The sequence below is a fragment of the Mytilus californianus genome, unplaced genomic scaffold, assembly GCF_021869535.1.
Source record: "Mytilus californianus isolate M0D057914Y unplaced genomic scaffold, xbMytCali1.0.p SCAF_9, whole genome shotgun sequence".
Lineage (NCBI taxonomy): Eukaryota > Metazoa > Mollusca > Bivalvia > Mytilida > Mytilidae > Mytilus > Mytilus californianus.
In genome coordinates this window covers 81,303,733-81,331,173 of record NW_026262745.1, presented here as the reverse complement: position 1 = coordinate 81,331,173, position 27,441 = coordinate 81,303,733, and the positions used below count along the sequence as shown (strand labels likewise).

General features: G+C 33.2%; 1 protein-coding gene and 2 long non-coding RNA genes across 5 annotated transcripts in view; 2 read left to right on the top strand and 1 right to left on the bottom strand.

The window, feature by feature from the left end:
- Nucleotides 1-27,441, bottom strand: part of LOC127716465 (protein furry homolog) — a 631,222-nt gene that overhangs the window by 292,691 nt on the left and 311,090 nt on the right. For both annotated transcript variants that reach the window (XM_052222678.1, XM_052222679.1), the window contains exons 34-36: nucleotides 13,501-13,657; nucleotides 7,270-7,370; nucleotides 569-745 (exon numbers count right to left, since the gene is read on the bottom strand). In XM_052222678.1, coding sequence (XP_052078638.1) covers nucleotides 569-745; nucleotides 7,270-7,370; nucleotides 13,501-13,657 — 435 coding nt within the window. The remainder of the gene's footprint in view (nucleotides 1-568; nucleotides 746-7,269; nucleotides 7,371-13,500; nucleotides 13,658-27,441) is intronic.
- Nucleotides 1-27,441, top strand: part of LOC127716526 (uncharacterized) — a 331,247-nt gene that overhangs the window by 207,644 nt on the left and 96,162 nt on the right. The window lies entirely within an intron of this gene.
- LOC127716520 (uncharacterized) overlaps nucleotides 1-27,441 on the top strand; it is a 157,635-nt gene that overhangs the window by 109,909 nt on the left and 20,285 nt on the right. The window contains exon 2 of one of the 2 annotated variants that reach the window (XR_007988971.1): nucleotides 3,182-3,236. This is a non-coding gene — a long non-coding RNA (uncharacterized LOC127716520). Of the gene's footprint in view, nucleotides 1-3,181; nucleotides 3,275-27,441 lie in introns of those variants that run through there. The other variant, XR_007988970.1, reaches the window with a different exon arrangement.

The window sequence follows — 27,441 nt, the reverse complement described above, 5'->3', positions numbered from 1 at the left end:
TCTGGAATATTACTTCATTATTTTACTAACCCAATGCTCAATGAATATCACTGTCTTCTGCTTTCAGAGTAAGTGTTTCAGTAATATTACTTCATTATTTTACTAACCTAATTCTCACAGGATATCTCTGTCTTCTGCTTTCAGAGTCAGTGTTTCAGTAATATTACTTCATTTTTTACTAACCTAATGCTCCCTGGAAATCTCTGTCTTCTGCTTTCAGTGTCAGTGTTTCAGTAATATAACTTCATTATTTTACTAACCCAATGCTCCCTGGAAGTCTCTGTCTGCTGATTTCAGACACAGTGTTTCAGTAATATTACTTCATTTTTTTACTAACCCAATGCTCCCTGGAAATCTCTGTTTTCTGCTTTCAGTGTCAGTGTTTCTGTAATATTACTTCATTATTTTACTATCCCAATGCTCCCTGGAAATCTCTGTCTTCTGCTTTCAGTGTCAGTGTTTCAGTAATATTACTTCATTATTTTACTAACCTAATGCTCCCTGGAAATCTTGGTCTTCTGCTTTCACTGTCAGTGTATTTGGAATTATACTTCATTATTTTACTAACCCAATGCTCCATGAATATCTCTGTCTTCTGCTATCAGTGTCAGTGTATCTGTAATATTACTTCTGTACTGTAATAAAGTTCTTGCAACATTCTCGTTATCTTGGGCTGCTAGTAACATAAGATTCTCTAACAGTTTCTTACAGTGTTCATACACTAAAGCTCTCATGTGATCTAGACCTAAAATTACAAACAATTTAAATGACACCAGGTGTGCATCATTGAGACAGCAAAGTATAACAGACATCTAAGGGTCAACATATTCTTTTCAACCTTAAAAAGTTTCCATACCAAAAGTCGTGCTATAAATTATCTTTTCAAATAGAATTCATAGAAACCATTAACACGTTATAAGTCGTCAAACATCATTTTTTGACGTCTTTCACTACTAACTTGGTAACAGATTGGCTAATACACCAAAATTAAAGTCTTGACAGTATGATTATTTTACATCATTGAAATTAGTACAGTTAACTCTTGTTGTCTCGATTGGTTGACTCGAAATTTCATATGAGTTAAAATTTCCCGTCGACCCAAACTTTGTTTCATACAAATATATGTATTTTGACTCCTGATGAGTCGAAATTGGACGAGTCGGAATTTCGGTTATGTCGAACCGAAGTTTTATGATCCCAAGGTTAACAAAAGCATATGAATTGCTTTGGTTCTGTCGAAGTAATACACATATGTAAAAACATGACCTCCAGGATTTAATTGGCTTGACCAGTTTATCTGACAACACATACCTGTAATTAAATTTCCAGACATTGACAACTGTTTTGATTTATGACATTCTTTTCCTGAGAGTGTTTACCTAAGATTTTCTTTGATCACCATAATAAACAAGCATTCTGTGAGTATTGCATGGCAATATGGCAATACATAGTCCCCTACCGGTTACAAATTCATTGTAATGGAACGAAATTCTAATTTGATCTATAACTTGTCATGGTGTAAACTACATAAAAATATCAAGTCAAAATCTTCAAGCATGACGAAAAAAAACTGTTGAAAACTGATTATTTAAGTGTCCAAAGACCATAACTCTGCACAAAATTATCAGACTGGAACAAAATTCCAACTTGATCTGTAACTTGTCATGATAAACTATATACTAATTATCAAATCAATATCTTCAAAAATGACAAACAAACCTACCACTAAATTCTTCAAACAATTTACCAAAGAAAAGGAAAAAAATCCAAAATGTCATTTTGTCTTTTAAAAGTCTTTTAAAAAATGAGTTATTTCCCTTTGAACAGAAATCTACTAATTAATAAGTATTTCATCAAAAATTTAATTGTAGGGAAAGGGCTTTAACTGAACAAAGAGAAAAGCTAAAATCGTGAAAATTTAACTTGACCTGTAACTTGTCATGATAAATCAATAAAACAAATATCAAATCAATATCTTCAAGCACTAAGAAAAAAAGTCTGGAAAACTGATTTGCTGGACTGACAGATGGACAGACAGACAGACAGACAGACAGACAGATGGACGGAGTGCAAACCTAAAGTCCACTTCGACTTCGTCGGTAGGGGACTAATAATTACCGATACATTGTTATAGATAATGAAAAAAATATTTAAAAAGTTTTATGATCTATTAACCATAATTAATGAGCTTGCTTGTGCATAAAGTGAGAGTCAGTGAACAACTGAAAACTACTCAATAGGCATCTTTAATCACTTGTAATCTTTTGTGGGAAAAGATCGAGATAAAAAAAGAAAATGAAAAGCAATCTAATTTTTCTAAAATCTGAGAAATTATTTACTTGTGTTACATAAGATTTGTTTTCTTTTCTTTCAACATGCCTTTGGATCAATGTCCAAAATTATTCTCTTGGCCAAAAACTATCCGAAATATTGTTACTGTACAAAGAAATAATAAAGAGACAAAAAAAAAACATAATTTTATTAAAATTATAAAACACAATAACATACAGATACATCAATTTCAGACCAGAATATCTATCCTGACCCATACATATGGAGTTATTTTAGCCTTACCAAGCTAAGTGAGAGTTGTGTTCCTTTGTCTGTCAAACATCCGGTATTAGTTTGAGTTGAACTACGGGTGTCTTGAAATATTTCTCTGGTCCGACTGACTTCGAGATAACGAGACTGAGTCGACTGTATATGTATCAATAACATATAATTTTCTAAGAAAAATCATTGGATTTGAAATTTGAGATTTGATGATTTTAAGAAAGTTTTTAGCCAATTTCATGTTCTTTTTTTTTTACAAATGTTCACCTATTTTGAAAGAAATTCAATCAGTAATGTTTCAGAAAATAAAACAGATAATAAATGCATTTTTTTTTCAACTTTAAGTTATAGTTCAACAAGTCAAAGTTGATTTAACTAGATGTGTCTGAAGGACACGAATGGCCCTGCTCACAAGAAAAGCTTGAAGCCATTTTTAAGAGTGGAAATTTTATAATGAAAAGTCTGTATAACTGTTATTTTCACAAAATTTTCAAGGTCCAAAGCCCCGTAATTTCTGCAAAAATCAGCAAAGCTGAATCAAACATTAACTCAATCTGCAACTCATCATTGTAGACTCACATTTACTAATAAATTGCTTCGCCGAGCACGGCTGGATACGACCGCAGAGGTCCAACCCTTAACAGTTGGGGCAAAAATGGACACAATATTCGCGCTTGATACAGGTCTGAATTTGGATTGGAATTAAATATTTGACACATAATAGGTTTCTGACACAGAATAACTGTAGTCAAAGAACTTAGAATTGGTTATATGATTTGAATTTGTATTCAATTTATTTTTTGCTTTTGTGCAATACACTTTGCTGTTGCGTATTGACCCCCAGGGACCCCCACTTTTTTTTTTGCAAAAAAAATATTTGAAGAATTTTTCTTTTTAATTTCTGAAATCTGAAATGAGAAAAAATTGACCCCCCACAATTTCTTTTAATGACGACGACGACGTGATACCAATTTACGACCGCAAAATCTTTTGAGGTCGTATAAAAATCAGCTCAATATGCAAAAGCATTCAGAAAAAAAGTCTGTATAACTGTTATTTTCATGAAATTTTCAAAGTCCAAAGCCCGTAATTTTGGAAAAATTCAGCAGAGTGGAACCAAATGTCAACTTGATCTGTAACTCACCATAATAGATTCACATAATACAAATCAGCTCAATATGTGAAGGTGTTTAGAAAAAAAGTCTGTATAACTGTTATTTTCACGAAATTTTCAGTCCAAAGCCCTATCACATGTATGATTTACCATTTTTTTGCAATTTTGTCTGTTATTTTGAAAACTATAATAGATAAATAAAACTTTACAAGGAAAAATTTTGTCACTTCTACGAAAGGGAATTCTCAGTTATAAATGCGTCAAAAGGCATTTATAAACTAGAGGCTCTAAAGAGCCTGTGTCGCTCACCTTGGTCTATGTGCATATTAAACAAAGGACACAGATGGATTCATGACAAAATTGTGTTTTGGTGATGGTGATGTGTTTGTAGATCTTACTTTACTGAACATTCTTGCTCCTTACTATTATCTCTATCTATAATGAACTTGGCCCGGTAGTTACAGTGGAAAATATTTGGTTAAAAATTGACTATAAAGGGCAATAACTCCTTAAAGGGTCAATTGACAATTTTGGTCATGTTGACTTATTTGTAGATCTAACTTTGCTGTACATTATTGCTGTTTATAGTTTATCTCTATCTATAATAATATTCAAGATAATAACCAAAAGCTGCAAAATTTTCTTAAAATTACCAATTCAGGGGCAGCAACCCAACAACGTGTTGCCTGATTGGTCTGACAATTTCAGGGCAGATAGATCTTGACCTGATAAACAATTTTACCCCCGTGTCAGATTTGCTCGTAATGCTTTGGTTTCAGAGATATAAGCCAAAATCTACATTTTACCCCTATGTTCTATTTTTAGACATGGCGGCCATCTTGGTTGGTTGGCCGGGTCACCGGACACATTTTTTAAACTAGATATCCCAAGGATGATTGTCGCCAAGTTTGGTCAAATTTGGCCCAGTAGTTTCAGAGGAGAAGATTTTTGTAAAAGTTAACGACGACGGACGCAGGACGACAGACGACGACGGAAGCCAAGTGATGAGAAAAGCTCACTTGGCTCTTTGGGCCAGGTGAGCTAAAAACTAGAGGCTCTAAAGAGCCTGTATCGCTCACCTTGGTCTATGTGCATATTAAACAAAGGACACAGATGGATTCATGACAAAATTGTGTTTTGGTGATGGTGATGTGTTTGTAGATCTTACTTTACTGAACATTCTTGCTGCTTACAATTATCTCCATCTATAATGAACTTGGCCCAGTAGTTACAGTGGAAAATATTTTGTAAAAATTTACAAAAATTTATGAAAATTGTAAAAAATTGACTATAAAGGGCAATAACTCCTTAAGGGGTCAATTGACAATTTTGGTCATGTTGACTTATTTGTAGATCATACTTTGCTGTACATTATTGCTGTTTACAGTTTATCTCTATCTATTATAATATTCAAGATAATAACCAAAAGCTGCAAAATTTTCTTAAAATTACCAATTCAGGGGCAGCAACCCAACAACGTGTTGCCTGATTGGTCTGAAAATTTCAGGACATAGATCTTGACCTAATGAACAATTTTATCCTCATCAGATTTGCTCTAAATGCTTTGGTTTCAGAGATATCAGCCAAAAACTGCATTTTACCCTATGAACTATTTTTTAGCCATGTCGGCCATCTTGGTTCGCGGGCGGGGTCATCGGACACATTTTTTAAACAAGATACCCTAATGATGATTGTTGACAAGTTTGGTTAAATTTGTTTAAGTAGTTTCAGAGGAGAAGATTGTTGTAAAAGATTACAAAAATTTACGAAAAATGGTTAAAAATTGACTATAAAGGGCAATAACTCCTTAAGGGGTCGACTGACCATTTTGGTCAAGATGACTTATTTGTAGATCTTACTTTGCTGAACATTATTGCTGTTTACAGTCTATCTCTATCTATAATAATATTCAAGATAATAACCAAAAACGGCAAAATTTCCTTAAAATTACAAATTCAGGGGCAGCAACCCAACAACGGGTTGTCAGATTCATCTGAAAATTTCAGGGCAGATAGATCTTGACCTGATAAACAATTATACCCCATGTCAGATTTGCTCTAAATGCTTTGGTTTCAGAGATATAAGCCAAAATCTACATTTTACCCCTATGTTCTATTTTTAGCCATGGCGGCCATCTTGATTGGTTGGCCGGGTCAACCGGACATATTTTAAACTAGATACCCTAATGATGATTGTGGACAAGTTTGGTCAAATTTAGCCCAGTTGTTTCAGAGGAGAAGATTTTTGTAAAAGTTTACAGACGACGGACGCAGGACGCTGGATGCAGGACACAGGACGCAGGACGACGGATGATGGACGCCAAGTGATGAGAAAAGCTCACTTGGCCCTTTGGGCCAGGTGAGCTAAAAAGTCTGTATCAATGTTCGTTGCTGCATGACAGAAATGAAGGAATTATGGACAAGGGTGAAATGATGTGGCATCGACTACTAAGTGCCAAGGCCATAAAAATTTCACCAAAACTGTGACATAACCCATTTACTGTACCTTGACCATAAAACTATGTAAAGAAATCACAAGCTGTGTGTGATTTTACTTGCAAAAACCAACACAGAAAATCCAATCTGTGTTTTAGTTTCAAAAGCTTTTTATATTCACTTCTTATTTAATAGTATATAAAGTACTATGAAATATTATCAATTCATCTAAAACAAAAATATGTGTCCATACACCATGCCCACTCGCTCTATCATGTTTCCCTGCTTAGTGAATCATGGTATCTGGATTAAAACTTAAAGTGGTATATATTTTTCAAAGTTTACATCACAATGAACACATGAACTAAGTTTCAGATTGCTGATACAACAACTTCATGGTAAACTTATATAAACCAAAACTTTAACCTGCTATGGAGTGGAACAACAGATCAACAGACTGGAAAATATATTGGTAACCTACTATAGTAGGTAAGGCATAAAAAAATAGGTGGTTCAAAGAAGCATGTATTGCTTATTTAGCTATTGTTGTGTGCCTCTTATATTATGAACCAATTATTTATACTCCCCTTTTGTACATGGATCTGACAGTTGGTACTTATATTGTTCTATAGATATAGCTAAGGTCAGTGTAAAAAGGACATGTACTGATTCTAAATCATAAAATGGTTAAATTGAGTTCATAGTTTTAGATTTATCTGAAAACTGACTTATAAGACACATTCTTTGATTATAGCATCAATGTTTCTTTTTCATATGACTAAAATGATAACAGATCTTTTTCAAGGACTTTCTGCACATTATTCTTGCAATAAAATTTGACCCATTTTGGCCAAGTAAATGCAGATAAAAAGATGAAAATAAAATTTCCAATGAGGTTCACATAGAGCCTCTGTGGCAGCACTGCTACACAATCTGAGGAATTTCCAAATCATTTTTCCTATTTCCCTTTTAGAGTAAAAGAATAATTTTTTAATACATTGTAAAAGACTTTTAAATTGGGTACTTTATTTGGCCTGTCTCTGGATTAAAGTGGCACAGTATTTCAGTAGGTAAGATAAAAATGTAAAATTTTCAGAAAAGTGCATTACAGCAAGTGATGTTAAATAGCACCACATTGGTCATTTGGAAATGGGTCTTACAACTTACCTAAAAATATAAGATGTAACATCAATGGAAGATGTGCAGACCAGTCAATCTCCAAACCATCCAACACCAAATCTGTCAGAAACATCACTGCCATGTTACTTCTGCAAACATTTTTAATAAATCATTGGATATATTTCATCATCAACAATCAAGCACCCTCAGTAAGAAGTTTTGAAAAAAAGAATCTTTAAGGTAGATCAGGTTTCTTCCACCATCTTGGATTGCTTAGCAATTCTAATATAACGTTCTTCAAACACTTTGAGTACACACCCGAGGTAAAATTCTAATATATTCATATGTTAGCTGATAGTAAACGTCATGATTTGTTTGGGCTGTTCTAATTCTACTCCCACGTCGTATGTTTTTTATAAATGATTTACCTCTCGTCAGATGGTGTAAATGACGTCATTGAAAGATGACGTAAGAATGTTAGGATTTTACGGGAAAATGCACGAATGGGAAACTGAGTCCTCAAAACATGAAAACATAAACAAACGATGGTAAAAATTTGTATAATGTCCATGTCTTCTAATATGAAAGTAAGATAGTCAATTAAATTCATCCAAATCTGTCTTAGTATGTTATTGTATATGGTTTAAGAATGTCACTTATTCAATTTTCTTCATCGTTTACGTCAATATTAATAGTGTGTTCAATTTCGAGAACAGCAAACATTTCCCTTCACATAGAGCTTTGATCCAAAAGAATTGCTGTCTTTGTCCTATTAGAATAGAAATAATTCATGGGGGCTTGAATTTATATTGATTTTACCACGGGTTGGCCCTTTATCCCTATATTTTACCCCTCGCTGTCGCTCAGTCAAGATCTTTGATAAAAATATATAAATTTTGAGACAGGAATGAGATTCATTTGTAAGACTTTTTATCTTAATGAAAATAAACAGCTGCGCCACGAGTGCATGATACTCCCGTCGCTTTTTCAAAGAATAAAGTTCAATAACTTCTCAATGTCATATCAGAAATTCATGAAAAACTAAAGGGAGGTTATCTTAATAGATATAAACCAGTCACCAAAGTTTCATAAAAACTGCTCAAAGCACTTTAAAGATATTGTCCGAAAACTGGAAAATCACCCCTTTTTTATGAATAAAATCCCATAACTCGGAAACGTAAAATCTAAAATTTATAAAAATTGAAAAGGAGCTTTCGTCAATAGATATAAACAATTCACCAAAGTTTCATGAAAACTGCTGAATACATTTTTGAGTTATTGTCTGAAAACTGGAAAATCCCCCTTTTTTTAATGAATAAAACCCCATAACTCGGAAACATAAAATCAAAAATTTATAAAAATCGAAAAAAGGAAGATCATGCCAATAGATATAAACAATTCACCAAAGTTTCTTGCAAATTGAAGAAAGTGTTTTTGAGTTATTGTCCGAAAACTGGAATATCCCCCTTTTTTTAATGAATAAAACCCCATAACTCGGAAACGAAAATTCTAGAATTTATAAAAAACAAAAGGGAGCTCACGTCAATAGATATAAACAATTCACCAAAGTTTCATGCCAATTGGTGAAAGTGTTTTTGAGTTATAGTCCAAAAACTGGAAGATCCCTCTTTTTTTAATGAATAAAACCCCATAACTCGGAAACATAAAACCTAAAATTTATAAAAATTGAAAAGGAGCTTTCGTCAATAGATATAAACAATTCACCAAAGTTTCATGAAAACTGCTGAAAGCATTTTTGAGTTATTGTCCGAAAACTGGAAAATTCCCCTTTTTTTAATGAATAAAACCCCATAACTCGGAAACGTAAAATCGAAAATTTATAAAAATCGAAAAAAGGGAGCTCATGCCAATAGATATAAACAATTCACCATAGTTTCTTGCAAATTGGTGAAAGTGTTTTTGATGAATAAGTTATTGTCCGAAAACTGGAAAATCCCCCTTTTTTTAATGAATAAAACCCCATAACTCGGAAACGTAAAATCTAAAATTTATAAAAAACAAATGGGAGCTCACGTCAATAGATATAAACAATTCACCAAAGTTTCATGCCAATTGGTTAAAGCATTTTTGAGTTATTGTCCGACATGTTGATGACGGACATACGGACAGACGGACGGACAGACGGACAACGGTATACCATAATATGTCCCGTAAATGGGCGTACAAAAACTAGACAAAGTGATGCCACTGCACTCCACTCTTAAGTAACTGTATTATAACAAAGTCAATGTAGGACTTTCTTTGAGATATTATTGTGTCTGGGAGACACAAATGATGCCCCTGCAGATTTTAAAATAAAGTTGAGCATGGGAGCACATAGGTCTATGGTAGGAGGAGTTATCTGGAAACGCTATGCACCTCCTATGCAAGTATATACTCCAAAAATTAGATATGATTTAACCACTAAAAAATAGTTCTCTAAAATTAGATATGATGTTATATCTATTTTCAAATTATAATCAAAAATATAAATACCACTTAGATTCAGCATATCAAAGAACACCAATTTGAAGACAGGCCTCAAAATTAAAAAAAAATCTAACAAGAGACCAAATGACAAAGAAATTAATTATTAATTTCTGTTCAAAGGGAAATAACTCAAATTCATATAATAAAAATAAATTGTACTACTGAAAGGTTTAAAACTCAACAACGAGAACAGCTAAAATCATGAAAATTGAACTTGACCTTCATTTAGTCACAGGAAACAACATATCTAAATATGAAAAGATTGCGTCAGAGGGTTTTCATGTTAATGAATGGACACTGTTTGGCAGCTGCCCGCCCGCTGTACATCCCCAAATCAATAACCGATTTTTCTTTCGAAAATCTGATTAAAAATTACAAAGTTCAGCTATCTCCCAAAAGAGCAAATATTAATAAAAATCAAAACCCTGACCACATGCACACCTTCAATATATGTACAAACAGTCAGCAAAGTGAAAACTTCCTAGTATTCAAAATGTAGGAGTAGTTATCTGGAAATGCTATGCACCTCTTAAATTTATGCAAGTAAATACTCCTAAAAAATTACAAAGTTCAACTATCTCCAAAAGAGCAAATATTAATAAAAATCAAAACCCTGACCACATGCACACCTTCAATATATTATCTGGAAACCCTATGCACCTCTTATGCAAGTAAATACTCCAAAAAATGACAAAGTTCAACTATCTCCCAAAAGAGCAAATGTCAATAAAAATTAAAACCCTGACCACATGCACACCTTCAATATATGTACAAACAGCCAGCAAAATGAAAACTTCCTAGCATTCAAACTGTAGGAGAAGTTATACGGAAATGCTATGCACCTCTTATGCAAGCAAATACTCCAAAAATGACAGAGTTCAACTATCTCCTAAAAGAGCAAATATCAATAACAAGAGGCTGTCAGAGAGACAGCAAACCAGATTTTCCTGAAGAGGTAGAACCACGAACAGTTGAGCAAGTATGGACACAACATTTAAGCTTAAAACAGCTCTGAATTTGGATTGTGATTGAATATTTGATACAGCATGGGTTTGTGACACAAAATAAATGTGGTCAAAGAACTGAAAAATTTGAAATTGAACATTTACCTATTATGGTCCAATATCCAAAATCAAAGTACATTGCTAGAATCAGCATATCAAAGAACCCCACGAATTCAATTTTTGATGAAATACTTCTTAGTTAAACCATTTCTGTTCAAATGGAAATAACTCAAACTTTATTTCCATGAACCAATAATGTAAATCTAATTTAAATATGATTTAACCATAGACTCTAAAATTAGATATGATGTAAAGAGATATGATGTTATATTTATTTTTAAATTATAATCAAATATAATTAATAGTTTTCTAATAAATCTGTCACTCCATTTATAATTGGGTGATTGCATTGACAATAACCAGATGTGTGTTATCTTATCACTTAGTGTAATCAAACTTTATATATATAGTTGATAGTTCCCAATATTTTTTCTTTCATTTGTAACATACTAATATAGATCTGCAACTTATCTTATCTTAATTATAACTTTTTAACTTATAAATAATAGATTATTATCTAATGAATTTTCAAATCTGGAACCCCAAACAGGATCAAGTAAAAATCAAAATTAACAGACACAACAAAACAATTATATACATATATCACTCAGAAAATTAGTTTTTACAGAATAACAAACACACCATAAAATTCTTCAAACAATTTACCAAAGAAAAGAAAGATATTTCCCAGATATAATTAATAATGAAAATCATACTTGCAAATCTGAAGAGTTATTTCCCTTTGAACAGAACTATGGTTTAACATAGTACTCTAACATTACATATATAATAATTAATAATGTAATTAACTTCAAAATGTCTAACAACATAGCTTATAATCATCACCAATTAGGAAATAGAAAATTTTCAAATAAATCTGTCACTCCAATTTTTATTGTGAGATAAGACATTTACCATATGCTTAGTCATAATATGATAACAAGAGAAAAATATTTAAAAATACCACTTTTGGATATTAAAATGGCAATAACTCAAAAAGGAGAAATACTAAACTCGTGAAAATTGAACTTGACCTTCATTTAGTCACAAGAAACAACATATCTAAATTCGAAAAAAAATCATCACAGCGTTTTCATGTTATTGAAGAGACAATGTGCGGCAGCCGCCCATCCTCCCGCCTGTCCGCCCGTCCGCCCGCCTGCCGTATATCCCCAAATCAATAAACGATATTTCCTTCAAAAATCCGGTTAAAAATCAAAACCCTGACCACATGCATACCTTCAATATATGTACAAACAGCCAGCAAAGTGAAAACTTCATAGCTTTCCAATGTAGGAGGTGTCATTTGGAATAACTATATACCCATAATGGGACGGACGGACGGACGGACGGACAGGGGTAAAACAATATGCCCCCCAACTTTCAGTTGCAGGGCATAAATGTGTGTTTTATCTTATTCTTACCAATGTTTTTTGCCCCATCAGATTTTTCTATTTATAGTGGTTTTCAAGATGATAGACAAATAATTGAGAATGGAAACAGGGAATGTGTCAAAGAGACATCAACCTGACCAAACAGCTTAAGGCCACCAATGGGTCTTCAACACAGCGAGAAAATCCTGCACCCAGAGGCAGGCTTCAGCTGGCCCCTAAACAATAATGTATACTAGTTCAGCAAAAATGGATGTCACAATAAACCCCGAAACATATAAATGAACCAAAATTAAAAAAACATACAACACTAATATCCATAGGTTCATGACTTGGGACAAGTGCAAAAGTGTGGCAGCATTAAACATGTTCTGTGAGATCTCAACCCTCCTCCTATACCTCTAGCTAATATGGAATATATATAAACAAACACACAGCAATATGCACAGTAAAACTCAGTTTAAAAGAAGTCCGAGTCTGATTTTAGAACAGGTAACAGAAGAAACTAGGCAAAATGACAATGAACAACATTAATTAACAAAGGACTACTAGCAGTTACTGACATGCCAGCTCCAGACCTCAATTAAACTGATTGAAAGATTATGTCTTCATCATATGAAAATCAAGCACAATCCCTCTCTTATGGGTTTAGAATCATGCCATCATAAAATATATTTTACTCAAGTTATTGTCTGGAAACCAGAAAATCCTTGTTTTTTGGCCCCTAATTCTTAAAAGCTTGGGTCATAACCCCCAAAATCAATCCAACCCTCCTTTTAAGGGATGGAACCTTGTGGTACAATTTCATAGAGATCCATACACTTATACACAAGTTATTGTCCTGAAACCAAATGTCTTTGGACAACAGCCCCTTTCTGGCCCCTAATTCCTTAACAGTTAGGACAACAACCCCCAAAATCTGACAACATATACATCCTCAATTGTTTATCAAATTTGTGTTGCTCAGAATTGATTTTTCTATGAAATGTTTTGTGGACTATTTATTTGTCTTCTCCATATTGTAACCATGTTGTATTTACTTTGATGTTGTGCTTTGCATACCCTTTGATTTTCTAGTGATAGTTAGTATGCTGGAAAAAATACACCCACAAAAAAAGTATGCTTACAAAAGTCTAAAAGAAAGAAATCTTAACATTTGAAAGCCTGAAAAAGAAATTACAGATTGATAAGTTAATATGGTTTACATGTAATTCAAAAGTAGGAAATATTTACATATAATAGGCCATAATAAAGTTGATGTTAAAATACTTACTGTAAACCAGACTGTTTTATTCAGACTACAGGATGTTTTTATATATGCAATGAATTATTACCTGTGGAAGCCAGGAGTAGGATGAAGATTCTCTGGAAGATAATCAGTCAGTGGAGCAAAGTATCCACCATAAGCTGGCATGGGTAAAGGATAAGGCTGTGGAGTCTCGCTTCTTCTCATTTCCCTCGCCGGGGAAGCCATAAGTAGGTCAACATCATCTAAAAACATAAATTTGAAAATTTCGATCATGTAATGGTCTTTATGGTCCAGAAATATACTCTAAAAAACTTGTATCCATCACTTGTTTCTAGTGTTCTAGTTAAGATTCTGAGAGCAGAGTGACACAGCTAAAATTAGAGGATACTTAGCTTGTGTGTGGTATCATTGTTTTCTAGTGTTCCAGTTCAAACATAAGAGCAGAGTAAAGTAAAGAGACTACTTTTGTGTTGTATCTAGTGTTCTAGTTAGAATCAGAGAGTAGAGTGACACAGTCAATTAAAGAGTCAACTTTTGTGTGGTTATATTTAATGTTCTAGTGTTCTAGTTAGAATCTTAGAGCAGAGTGACACAGTCAAGTAAGAAGCTACTTTTGTGTGGTTGTGTCTAGTGTTCTAGTTAAGATTCTGAGAGCAGTGACACAGTCAAGTAAAGAGACAACTATTGTGTGGTTGTGTCTAGTGTTCTAGTTAGAATCTGAGAGCAGAGTGACACAGTCAAGTAAAGAGGATACTTTTGTGTGGTTGTGTCTAGTGTTCTAGCTAGAATTAGAGAAAAGAGTGACACACAGTCAATTAGAGAGGCTACTTGTGTTTGGTTGTATTTGATGTTCATGTGTTCTAGTTAGAATCTGAGAGTATGGTGACACAGTTAAGTAAAGAGGCTACTTTTAAGTGGTTGTGTCTAGTGTTTTGGTTAGAATCAGAGAGTAGAGTGACACAGTCAAGTAAAGAGACAACTTTTGTATTGGTGTATCTTATGCTCTAGTGTTCTTGTTAGAATCTAAGAGCAGAGTGACACAGTCAAGTAAAGAAACAACTTTTGTGAGATTGTGTCTAGTGTTCTGGTTCAAATCTGAATGCAGAGTGACACAGCCAAGTAAAGAAACTACTTTTGTGTTGTTGTGTCTAGTGTGCTTGTGTCTAGTTAGAATCTGAGAGCAGAGTGACACAGTCAAGTAAGGTGGCTCCTTATTGTGGTTGCATCTTATGTTCTAGTGTTCTAGTTAGAATCTGAGAACAGAGTGACACAGTCAAGTAAGGAGGCTACTTTCTTTGAGGTTGTGTCTAGTGTTCTAGTTAGAATCTGAAGGCAGAGAGAAACAGTCAAGTAAAGAGGCTACTTTTGTGAGGTTGTATCTAGTGTTCTTATTAGAATATAATAGCAGAGTGACACAGTCAAGTAAAGAGGCTACTTTTGTGAGGTTGTGTCTAGTGTTCTAGTTAGAATCTGAAGGCAGAGTGACACAGTCAAGTAAAGAGGCTACTAAGTGTTGTTGTGTATAGTGTTCTTGTGTTCTAGTTAGAATCTGAGAGTAGAGTGACACAGGACACAGTCAAGTAAAGAGGCTTCTTTTGTGTGGTTGTGTCTAGTGTTCTAGTTAGAATCTGAGAACAGAGTGACACAGTCAAGTAAGGAGGCTACTTTTGTGTGGTTGTGTCTAGTGTTTTAGTTAGAATCTGAAGGCAGAGTGACACAGTCAAGTAAAGAGACTACTTAGTGTTGTTGTGTATAGTGTTGTTGTGTTCTAGTTAGAATCTGAGAGTAGAGTGACACAGGACACAGTCAAGTAAAGAGGCTACTTTGGTGTGGTTGTGTCTAATGTTCTTGTAAGAATCAGATAGCAGAGTGACACAGTCAAGTAAAGAGACAACTTTTGTGTGGTTGTATTTTATGTTCTTGTTCGAATCTGAAGGCAGAGTGACACAGTGTGTGGTTGTGTATAGTATTCTTGTGTTCTAGTTAGAATCTGAAAGCAGAGTGACACAGTCAAGTTAAGAGGCTACTTTTGTTTGGTTGTGTCTGTGTTCTAGCTAGAATCTGAGAGCAAAGAGACACATTCAAGTAAAGAGACAACTTCTGTGTGGTTGCATCCTATGTTTGGAATCTGAGAGAAGAGTGACACAGTCAAGTAAAGAGGCTACTTTTGTGTGGTATCTAGTTTTCTAGTAAGAAAAGAAAAATGGAGAGAAATTTTTTTTTCTTTTTAAATCAGAAATTAATAAAATGCTCCGCAGGGCGCAGCTTGATACGACCGCAGAGGTCGAACCCTGAACAGTTGGGGCAAGTATGGACACAACATTCAAGCTTGATACAGCTTTGCATTTGGATTGTGATTAAATATTTGACACAACATAGGTTTCTGACACAGAATGAATGTGGTCTAAGAACTTAAAAATTTTAAATTGGACATTCACCTATTATGGTCCAATATCCAAAATCTAAATACATGGTTAGATTCAGCATATCAAAGAACCCCAAGAATTCAATTTTTGATGAAATCAAACAAAAGTTTAATTTTGGACCCTTTTGACCTCAATGTGGACAAAGTTGATAACGGGGCCCAAAAATCAAAAATCTAAATACATGGTTAGATTCAGCATATCAAAGAATCCCATATATTCAATTTTTGTTGAAATCAAACAAAGTTTAATTTTGGACCCCGATTTGGACCAACTTGAAAACTGGGCCCATAATCAAAAATCTAAATACATGTTTAGATTCAGCATATCAAAGAACCCTAAGAATTAAATTTCTGTTAAAATCAAACTAAGTTTAATTTTGGACCCTTTGGACCTTAATGTAGACCAATTTGAAAACGGAACCAAAAATTAAGAATCTAAATACATGGTTAGATTCGGCATATCAAAGAACCCCAATAATTCAATTTTTGATGAAATCAAACAAAGTTTAATTTTGGACCCTTTGGACCTCAATGTGGACCAATTTAAAAACGGGGCCCAAAATCCAAAAACTAAATACACGGTTAGATTCAGCATATTAAAGAACCCCAAGAATTCAAGAATAAAACCCCATTGAAATTGGTCAAGAAATAAGCAATTTATACAAAGTATCTTCTTTTGCACAATACTGTGCAATTAAATATTTCTTGCTATTGCGCAATACTGTACAATTGATAAATTCTTGCTATTGCGCAATATTGTGCTATATGATATTTCTTGCTATTGCGCAATACTGTGCAATTGAAGATTTCTTGATATTGCGCAATACTGTGCAATTGAAGATTTCTTGTTATTGTGCAATACCGTGCAATTGAAAATTTCTTGCTATTGCACAATACTTATTATATAATAATTTACACATCCTGTTTGGTGTGTATCTCCTACCATATCATTATTATTTGTTTTTAAATATAAATCAGAAATAACCAACTTAAAATGGAAAATTTTAAAAGAAAAAAAAAGAAAAAAAAAAAAAAAAAAAAAAAAAATCCCCCTCCCCAAATTTTTTGAACCCCCTTATGATTCATCACCCCCAAACTCAATCCCAGCCTTCCCTTTGTGGTATGGTACCTTGCAGTACAATTTCAGAGAGATCCATACACTTGAACACAAGTTATTGTCTGGAAACTAGAAAAATGTGTTTTTTGGCCCCTTTTCGGCCCCAAATTCCTAAACAATTAGGGCAATTAACCCCAAACTCAAACCCAGCTTTCCCTTTGTGATATGCAACCTTGTAGTACAATATCAGAAAGATCCATACACTTACACACAAGTTATTGTCCTGAAACTAGAAAAATGCTTGTTTTTAGCCCCTTTTTGGCCCCTAATTCCTAAAATATTGAGGCAATTACCCCCATCATCAATCCCAGCCTTCCCTTTGTGGTATGGTACCTTGCAGTACAATTTCAGAGAAATCCATACACTTGAACACAAGTTATTGTCTGGAAACTAGAAAAATGCTTATTTTTGGCCCCTTTTTGGCCCCCAATACCTAAACGTTTCAGCAATTACCCCCAAACTCAATTCCAGCTTTTCTTTTGTGATATGGAACCTTGTAGTACAATTTCAGAAAGATCCATGCACTTACACACAAGTTATTGTCATGAAACTAGAAAAATGCTTGTTTTTTTGCCCCTTTTTTGGCCCCTAATTCCTAATATTTTGAGGCAATTACCCCCAAAATCAATCCCAGCATTCCTTATGTGATATGGAACCTTGTGGTACAATGTCAGAGAGATCCATACACTAACACACAAGTTATGTCTGGAAGTTACAAAAATGCTTATTTTTGGCCCCTTTTTGGCCCCTAATTCCTTTACTGTTGGTACCATAACCCCCAAAATCAATCCCAACCTTCCTTTTGTGGTATTGAACCTTGTGGTAAAATTTCATAGAGATCCATTCACTTAAATTAAAGTTAGAGTGCGAAAACCAATGCGTCTTCGGACGACGCCGGACGACGCCAGACGACGAGGACGACAACGACGACGCCAACGTCATACCAATATACGACCACAAAAATTTTTTTGCGGTCGTATAAAAATATGATATATACAATAAAGAAATGACATAAAGAAATAAAATGGCAAGTAAAAACTATTTTATAACTTGAGAAACTGAAGAAAAAAAACTGCTTCGCTGAGCGCAGCTAGATATGCCCGCAGAGGTCCAACCCTGAACAGTTGGGGCAAAAATGGACACTATATTCAAGCTTGATTCAGGTCTGAATTTGGATTGTAATTAAATATTTGACATATTATAGGTTTCTGAATAAATGTAGTCAAAGAACTTGAAATTGGTTATATATGAATTGAATTTATATTCAATTAAAGATTTCTTGCTGTTGTGCAATACTTAGTATATCTGTTGTCAGACTATAAACAAATAAAGTTCAATTAATTCTCAATGTCATATTAGAAATTTATGAAAATAAAAAGGGAGCTTACATCAATAGATATAAACAATTCACCAAAGTTTCCTGAGAATTGGTGACAGCATTTTTAGTTATTGTCCGAAAACTGGAAAATCACCCCTTTTTTAATGAATAAAACCCCATAACTCAGAAATGTAAATGTAAAATTTATAAAATTCTAAAAGGAGCTTACATCAATACATACAAAAAATTCACCAAAGTTTCATAAGAATTGCTGAAAGCATTTTTGAGTTTTTGTCTGAAAACTGGAAAATCCCCCCTTTTTTTATGAATAAAACTCTGTAACTCGGAAACGTAAAATCTAAAATTTATAAAAATCGAAAGGGAGCTCATGTCAATAGATATACACAATTCACCACAATTTCTTGCAAGTTGGTGAAAGCATTCTTGACTTATTGTCTGAAAACTGGAAAATCCCCCTTTTTTTAATGAATAAAATAGTTTCATAAGAATTGCTGAAAGCATTTTTGAGTTTTTGTCCGAAAACTGGAAAATCCCCCCTTTTTTTATGAATAAAACCCTGTAACTCGGAAACGTAAAATCTAAAATTCATAAAAAACGAAAGGGAGCTCACATCAATAAATATAAACAATTCACCAAAGTTTTATGCAAATTGGTGAAAGCATTTTTGAGTTTATGTCCGACATGTTGACGATGGACAGACGGACGGACGCACAGACGGAGGGACAGACGGACAACGGTATACCATAATACGTCCCGTAAACGGGCGTATAAAAAATGAATTTATTGTCCAGATTGATTATAATCAATCATATTACTTTTCAGGAAAGGCTAACATTTAAGGAATTTAGACATTTTTCAATTATTATGGCATGGAAATGGTAATGTTACATTGCATTTCTAAAGAACATATTATTGCACGAGTATATTTATGCACTAATACCTTTAAAATTTTACCAGCTACAAAGCAACTTAGGATGGAATTTTCTAGAAACAAATTGATTTTGATTTATACTCAGCAAAGTACAATTGAATATTTAGGGTCAATTTTGGTTTTCACTATTTGTAGTTACACATTCCAGTTCATCATAATTGCTTGGTGTGAATTTATCTCAAGAACATTGAGTTATAAGATGCATCTCCAAGTGTCCAACCTTTCCAAGAAAATAGTTATTCTTAAAAAAATAACAGTATCAAACAACATTTCCATACCTGCCAACCCTCCCGTTTTGAGCGGGAGACTCCTGCTAATTAATTACGTTTTTGTGTCACTGATGAGAATAGTTGTTACTTACCTGTAAATCACAGACCTTTGTGAAATTAAATGGCTTCACTTGACAGCTTGGGTGTCAAACATAATACTAATCAACCATCATTAACGACGTACCTCAAGCATTGTCATGTTTGTGTATTTTGAAAACACTTCAAAGAAATTTCGGGTTACTTCCCCTGTTTAATCATGTTTTAAGTTACCCTCCTTAAAATAATGTGAATTGATGAAAGAATATAAATTAAATAAAAATTGAACAAAGAATCATAAAAGGATTGTAATTTAATAATTTTGAATGTCTTAGGACAAATAAAAATAATATTTTTTGAAAATCATTTAAGAGATCATTACTTCTATTCAATGTTTAAATTGAAATTTATAAGTAATGTATTGAACCAATCTGTAAAGCTGGCCTGAAGGGACACAACTATCAATACTTCAGCTGAAAATTTCAAATCTCCAGTTGTGGATTGACAACTCTGCCACATGTATGCTCAGAGGTATTGAAAAAGGCAAAAAAACAACAACACACCTTGTATAGGATATAACCATGATTGAAGAAATAAAGTATATTTGGTGTTTTGTACATTGTAGATGAATAAATAAACAGGTCATATATTTCACTTGAAAATGTTGTTCTCGCAAAATCTCCCCCTCAGCTGTCATAGCCGGGGGGGGAGATCTCCCTCTTTGAGGGTTTCAGAGGTTTGCAGGTATGACATTTCTCAATTTGAGTAGTTTAAAAAACAAAAACATAGTTTGTTAAAGAGATTTGGAACCAGCTTGTACAGTTGTGTTTGTATCTGTATCTGTATGTATTCTTCACCTCCAATATAGATCGAAGATATCCTCATTAAACCCATAACCCACACAAGTTTTAGCTTTCTAAAAAGCTTTGGAGTGCTTCGCTGCATCATACTTTTAAATAAGATGTGGTTGTTAAAGTATGGAAAAGGAGTTACTTACCTCCTTTATGCATATACCCATAAGTGTGGTTTTTTAAGCTCTTCTTGGTCATTTTTGACGCAATATTTATTTGCATTTCGATATCCTCATACATGTTTTCCTACACCACCGTTTTACTAACTTGTTATTTGATGCCTCTAAAAAGTTCCAGATCATTCTCAAAACAATTCTAATGCACAATTTATGGTACCTTTTGGTATTTTAAGTGTTGGTGTACATGCATATATAGTCACATGAGCACTCAGAAACTTGTTCGTCTTAGTCCCTCCTTTTACTTATTAACATGAAGTTGGTATATCATGTGGTTTTATAACATGGAATTAATGTATTCGAACAAAATTCTTGAAGATCATTGGCAGTTATATGTATTTTTAGTGTTGGTGTACATGCATATATAGTCACATGAGCACTCAGAAACTTGTTCGTCTTAGTCCCTCCTTTTATTTATTAACATGAAGTTTACTCGACATTATAAAGCAAGGTAATGAAGTAAAGGCAAAATTATTCATTGGTCGGGTATTGGATCGGACCCTAAATACTCATACTGTTATTTCGTATGTATTTAATATCTTCTCCTGTCCGGGACATGTTCCCAATTCTATATCTCATTCTAGCCAATAGAATCTTTCTCACAGCATTAGGCAACCAATGAGAACCGATATTTGCTATGTAATAATTTCAAAATGGCATGAATATCGTATGAAGATAATAGTTTTGCACTGTGATGCAAAGCAATAAAATCACACAAAGCAAAATACACGTAAGTTAAATATACTTCCAGTTAAACATAACTGTTGAAATTTATCAGTCTTGTTAGTCCTGTGAAAATTTTGGAGAAAGACCAGAAAAAAAAAGAATAAATGAACAGAGTTCCATTGTCCCCGGGTTGCACATAATTATTCTATCTGTCCCAGGACAATAATTAAAAAAAAAAGTTATGCTCCTTGGAAATTCTTTTAAAGAGCATAACTGATTTAAAAACTTTTTATACAGGTAAATATCTTAGAGAAATGAAGGTTTGAAAGCTCTAACAATGCAATTTTACATACAATTAATATTTCCAAGGGACATTATTCCTTTAAAAATTGTTGATCATCAGGGCACTGGTTTTTTAAATTTTCAGAGACATTGCTGATATAAACCTTTGATATGTATTTAATATATATCTGGCAAGAATTGTATACATGAGAGCACTTACAATGCAATTTTCCATATTATTAATATTTCCAAGGAGCATAACTCTTTTAAAAATAATTGATCGGCACTGATTTTCATACTTATCCAAGATATTGCTGATTTAAACCTATGATATAAGTTTCATAAAAATCTGGCAAGAATTGTACATGTGAAAGCGCATACCATGCAATTTTCCATATAATTAATATTTCAAAGTGGCATTACTCTTTTAAAATTAATTGATTGGCACTGATTTTCGAACTTGTCCAAGACATTGCTGATATAAACCAATGATATAAGTTTCATAAAAATTTGGCAAGAATTGTATATGTGAGAGCGCTAACAATGCAATTTTCGATATAATTAATATTTCCAAGAAACATAACTCTTTAAAAAATAATTCATTCCTATGATAAAAGTTTCAAAAGAATGGCAAGAATTGTTCATATGAGAGAGGTAACAAGACCGGCTCTTATAACTGACTATGCGGTATGGGTTTTGCTCATTGTTCAAGGCCGTATGGTGACCTATAGTTGTTAACTTCTATGTCATTTGGTCACTGGTGGAGAGTTATCTCATTGGCAATTAGACCACATCTTATTATTTTTATATAGATAACTTCTAAAAAAATCATAATCATCTTAAATTGAGAATGGAAACAGGGAATGAGTCAAAAGAGACAACAACCCGACCAAAGAGCAAAAAAAAAACAGCCCACTTTATACTGCATAATCCTCTTTACTCATTCAGTAGAGGGTTTTTTAATTTGTTGGTTGTCGCTATACCCGATCCGCTGACCCTATTTTTACATTATCTTTTATGCAAAAAATGAGTAAAATTTAAGTCTTCCAAGGTAAATTCTTTCCCATGTCAGATTTGCTCTAAATGCTTTAATTTTAGTTATAAACCAAAACTTTGATGTTTACAAGAAAATTGACATTCAGGGGCAATAACTCTAAAATGGGGTTTCTGATTTCACTACAAATGTAGCAGTGGATTGACTTTAACCGCCTTTACATGCTTTCTGCCATCAGATTTGCTCTAACTGCTTTAGTTTTTGAGATATTAGCCAATAAACTGTTGACATATATGTCTCACCTGTCAGCATAAAATTCAGGAAAAAACAATCTGATGTACAGCAACATTCCTAATTAATTCAAAGTCGCTGGACCAACTAGTGGGTAGGGCCGCGAAATGGTTGACAAACTGAGATGTACAGACAGCAATGTAACTCTATAGAATATATTGTCTCTAGTAAGTAGTTCCTATCGAACTTACTTAATTAGAAAACTTAACATTGAAAATTGTTAATTGATTGAAAGTCACTGGACTATGACATAGAGGGCAGGGCCTTGAAATAGTCGTCAAACTGATATGTACTGATAGTAATGCAACTTTATAGAAAATATAATTGATCTATACAAAGTAGTTCATATCACACTCTGTTGGTATATGCCTGTCCCAAGTCAGGAGCCTGTAATTCAGTGGTTGTTGTTTGTTTATGTGTTACATCTTTGTTTTTCGTTCATTTTTTGTACATAAATTAGGCCGTTAGTTTCCTTGTTTGAATTGTTTTACATTGTCATTTCTGGGCCTTTTATAGCTGACTGTGTGGTATGGGCTTTGCTCATTGTTGAAGGCCGTACGGTGACCTATAGTTGTTAATTTCTGTGTCATTTGGTCTCTTGTGGAGAGTTGTCTCATTGGCAATCATACCACATCTTCTTTTTTATAACTAAAGCAGAAAACTTATCATTAAAAATTGCTATTTAATTGAAAGTCGCTGAACCATGACTTGGGGGCAGGGCCTCAAAATAGTCGTCAAACTGATATATACTGATAGCAATGCAACTTCATACAAAATATCATTGATCTATCACAAGTAGATCCTATCAATCTGACTTAAGCAGAAAACTTAACATTGAAAATTGCTTATTAATTCAAACGTCACTGGACCATGACTTAGGGGGCAGTGCCTCAAAATAGTTGTCAAACTGATATGTACTGATAGTAATGCAACTTCATACTAAATATCAATAATCTATCACAAGTAGTTCCTATCAAACTAACTTAGGCAGAAAACAGTTAAACTTAAGATTGAAAATTGCTAGTTACTAGTAATTAAAAGTTGCTGGACCATGACCTAGGGGGCAGGGCCTCGAAATAGTTGTCAAACTGATATGTACTGATAGAAATACAACTTCATATTAAATATCAATGATCTATCACAAGTAGTTCCTATCAAACTAACTTAAGCAGAAAACTTAACATTGAAAATTGCTAGTTAATTCAAAGTTGCTGGACCACGACCTAGGGGGCAGGGCCTCAAAATAGTCGTCAAACTGATATGCACTGATAGTAATGCAACTTTGTATTAAATATCAATGACCTATCACAAGTAGTTCCTATCAAACTAACTTAAGCAGAAAACTTAACAATTGTTGACGCCACCACTGCCGCAGCTGTCACCGTCGCCGGAAAAGCAATCCCTTTGTCTCGCTTTCTGAGACTTTCGTCGCAGGTGAGATAAAAACTGCATTTTACCCCTATGTTATATTTTCAGCAACAGAGGCTATGTTTGTTGATGGATCTAAACCCCAGAAACAACTTTTAAACTAGATACCCTAAGGAACATGTTGGTAAAGTTTTGTAACATTTGGCCTATTAGTTTCAGAGAAGAAGATTGTTTTAAAGTTTACAACGTTGGACGATGCTAAGTGATGACAAAAACTCACATGGCCTATCATTTAAATCTATTATAAGGAATGAGCTGTCAAATTGACAGCAAACTGGGTTTTCTGTATTTTGAAAGGCACTTTTAGGTTTTTGATCTACAACATTCTATATAAATAAGAAGATGTGGTATGAGTACCAATGAGACAACTCTCCATCCAAGTCACAATGTGTAAAAAGTAAACCATTTTTTGTCAAAGTACGGCCTTCAACACGGAGCCTTGGCTCACACCGAACAGCAAGCTATAAAGGGCCCCAAAAATTACTAGTGTAAAACCATTCAAACAGGAAAACCAACGGTCTAATCTATATAAAAAACGAGAAACGAGAAACACTTATGCACCACAACAACAAACGACAACCACTGAACATCAGGTTCTTGACTTAGGACAGGTGCAAACAAATGCAGCGGGTTTTCCCAAAAACCCATTCGAAAAGAATACAAATTTAGTAATGTTTTAATTTGTTGATGACAAAATCGATGTTAGTGCCAATGTAAACAATATTCAAAGATCTTATTACAACATTAATAAGATAACCTTAATAATAAGTTTGTTTAAAGGTTTGATGAGTTTACACAGATCACATAGTGATTTCCACGCTTTTAGTACAATATTACCGTAAAATTTAGGATGTGAAATACCATTTTTAATAAGTTTTCTACAGGTACAGCCAAATTTACTAATCAAATCTTTGTATCTATGAAAGAATTTAGTAAATGTTTTAAGTAATTTATGGTAACGAAATCCTTGACTTAATAATTTACCAGTGATGAAATATAAACACCGTATGATGGAGCCAAAGGAACATCGCCGTCTAAAAAAGGAAAATTAACAATAGGGAATGAAAAATCATCTCTTTTGTCGTAAATTTTAGTATGGAGTTTCCCTTTATAAATTGAAATGTCTAAATCTAGAAAAGGACAACTACTGCTGTTTATGTTAGATTTATTTAAAGTAAGTTCCTTTGGGTAAATTTCAGTAGTATATTTTATAAGAGAACTCTGGATTATTTAACGAAAAAATATCATCAAGATAATTTACTTTCCAATCTATCAAAGACCATAACTCCTGGATGGCAAAAAAAATCATCAATATCAAACTTGACCACCATTATAATTTTGACATCATTAACAGCATATTGAAATTTCAAGAGCATTGGTTGAACAGTTCTAAAGTAAATGTACAGAAACCACATAAAATGCCATATTTCAAACCATCAAGAACCATAACCATAACTCCTGGACTGCAAAAGTGAAAATCATCAATATCAAACTCCTTTTTTCATCAGTAACAACTTAAAATTTCAAAATCAAAAGTGATTCATAAGTATTTACTAGGAAACAATATAAAGTGCCATTTTCCAATAGATCAATGACCATAACTCCTGAACGGCAAAAGTGAAAATCGTCTATATTGAACTTGACCTCCATCTTGTCAATCAGTAACAACATATTATAATTTGAAAACTATTTGTAGAACGGTTCATAAGTTATTGAACTGAAACAACATAAAGTGCCATTTTCCAATATATCAAGGACCATAACTCCTCAACGGTAAGAGTAAAAATTGTCAATATCGAACTTGACCTCCATTTTGCCATTAGCATCAACATATTAAAATTTGAATAGCATTTGTTCAGTCATTTATAAGTTATTGCATAGAAACTGTTGGCAGCCCGCCCATAGCCTGCCGTATTTCGCCAAATCAATAACTGGATTCTTTCTTTGGAAAACCCAGTTAAAAAGTATCCTAAATTGGAAAGAACTTCTAATTGAACTTTTAAGAATTATGGATGTTGTTGAAATTTATAGAAAAAATGGATCTTGTAAAGTTTGAACCATTAGAGATTTAGAAGGATAAGAATTTAATGTTTGGGCTTATAAAAGATTAAATCAAGGATTAAATGATATTGCCAGTTGGCATTGGACTCAACTTACTATTATAAATTATGGAACTAAGATTTCAAAGAAATAATGATACAAATATTTTCACTTTGCATTAATTTAAAAAACAACTTTTTGTTTTCAAGGGAAATTACGCTTGAAAAAAATGTTGGATACAATATTATTCTTCAATAGTTGGAGTAGTAATTTGTTCATCTATGTTGTCTTAAAGGTGCATTTGACTAAGCTACGAGATATAACAAAAATTAAAATATGATTTTATTTTTGTTCAATCATTAATGAAAGTGAAATAGTGAAATAATAATTCGCTTATAGCAGCCAGTTTTTATAGCTTATTTCAGAGATAATATCGCCATCACTAACTTTTCTAATAAACAAAAGTATAACATCTAATCGTTTTACGCAAAAATTGAAACATACTAGAGTAACTGCTATACATAAAGGAGGAACAACAGATGTTCCCTCCAATTATCGTCCAATTTCTATTTTAAATACCATATCAAAGATTTTTGAAAGACATGTATGTACACAGTTATATCAATTCTTGAATAATAAAAAATTGTTACATATAGCTCAGTCAGGTTTCACAGTTATATCAATTCTTGAATAATAAAAAATTGTTACATATAGCTCAGTCAGGTTTTAGGCGAGGTCATTCATGTCAAACCGCCCTAACTAAACATTGCTAAACTAATTGACGAATGGTTAAAATATTTAGATAATGGAGAAAAAGTTGGTACTGTGTTTTTGGATTTCAGTAAGGCTTTTGATCTTATTAACCATGCCATACTTTTAGAAAAGCTCAAATTTTATCATATCAGAGAACATATGATAAATTGGATAAAATCATATTTGTCTGAAAGACAACAAGAAGTTCAATACGCAAACATTAAATCTGATTAAACATTTGTAAAATATGGAGTGCCTCAATATCTATTTTAGGTCCTCTGTTATTTTTAATTTATATCAATGATTTACCACTTCATGTTAAACAATCCAACATGGATTTATATGCTGAGGATTCAACATTGCATTTTCATGATCAGAAAATTGAAAAAATTAACAGCATATTGCAAAATGATTTAAATGCTGTACAA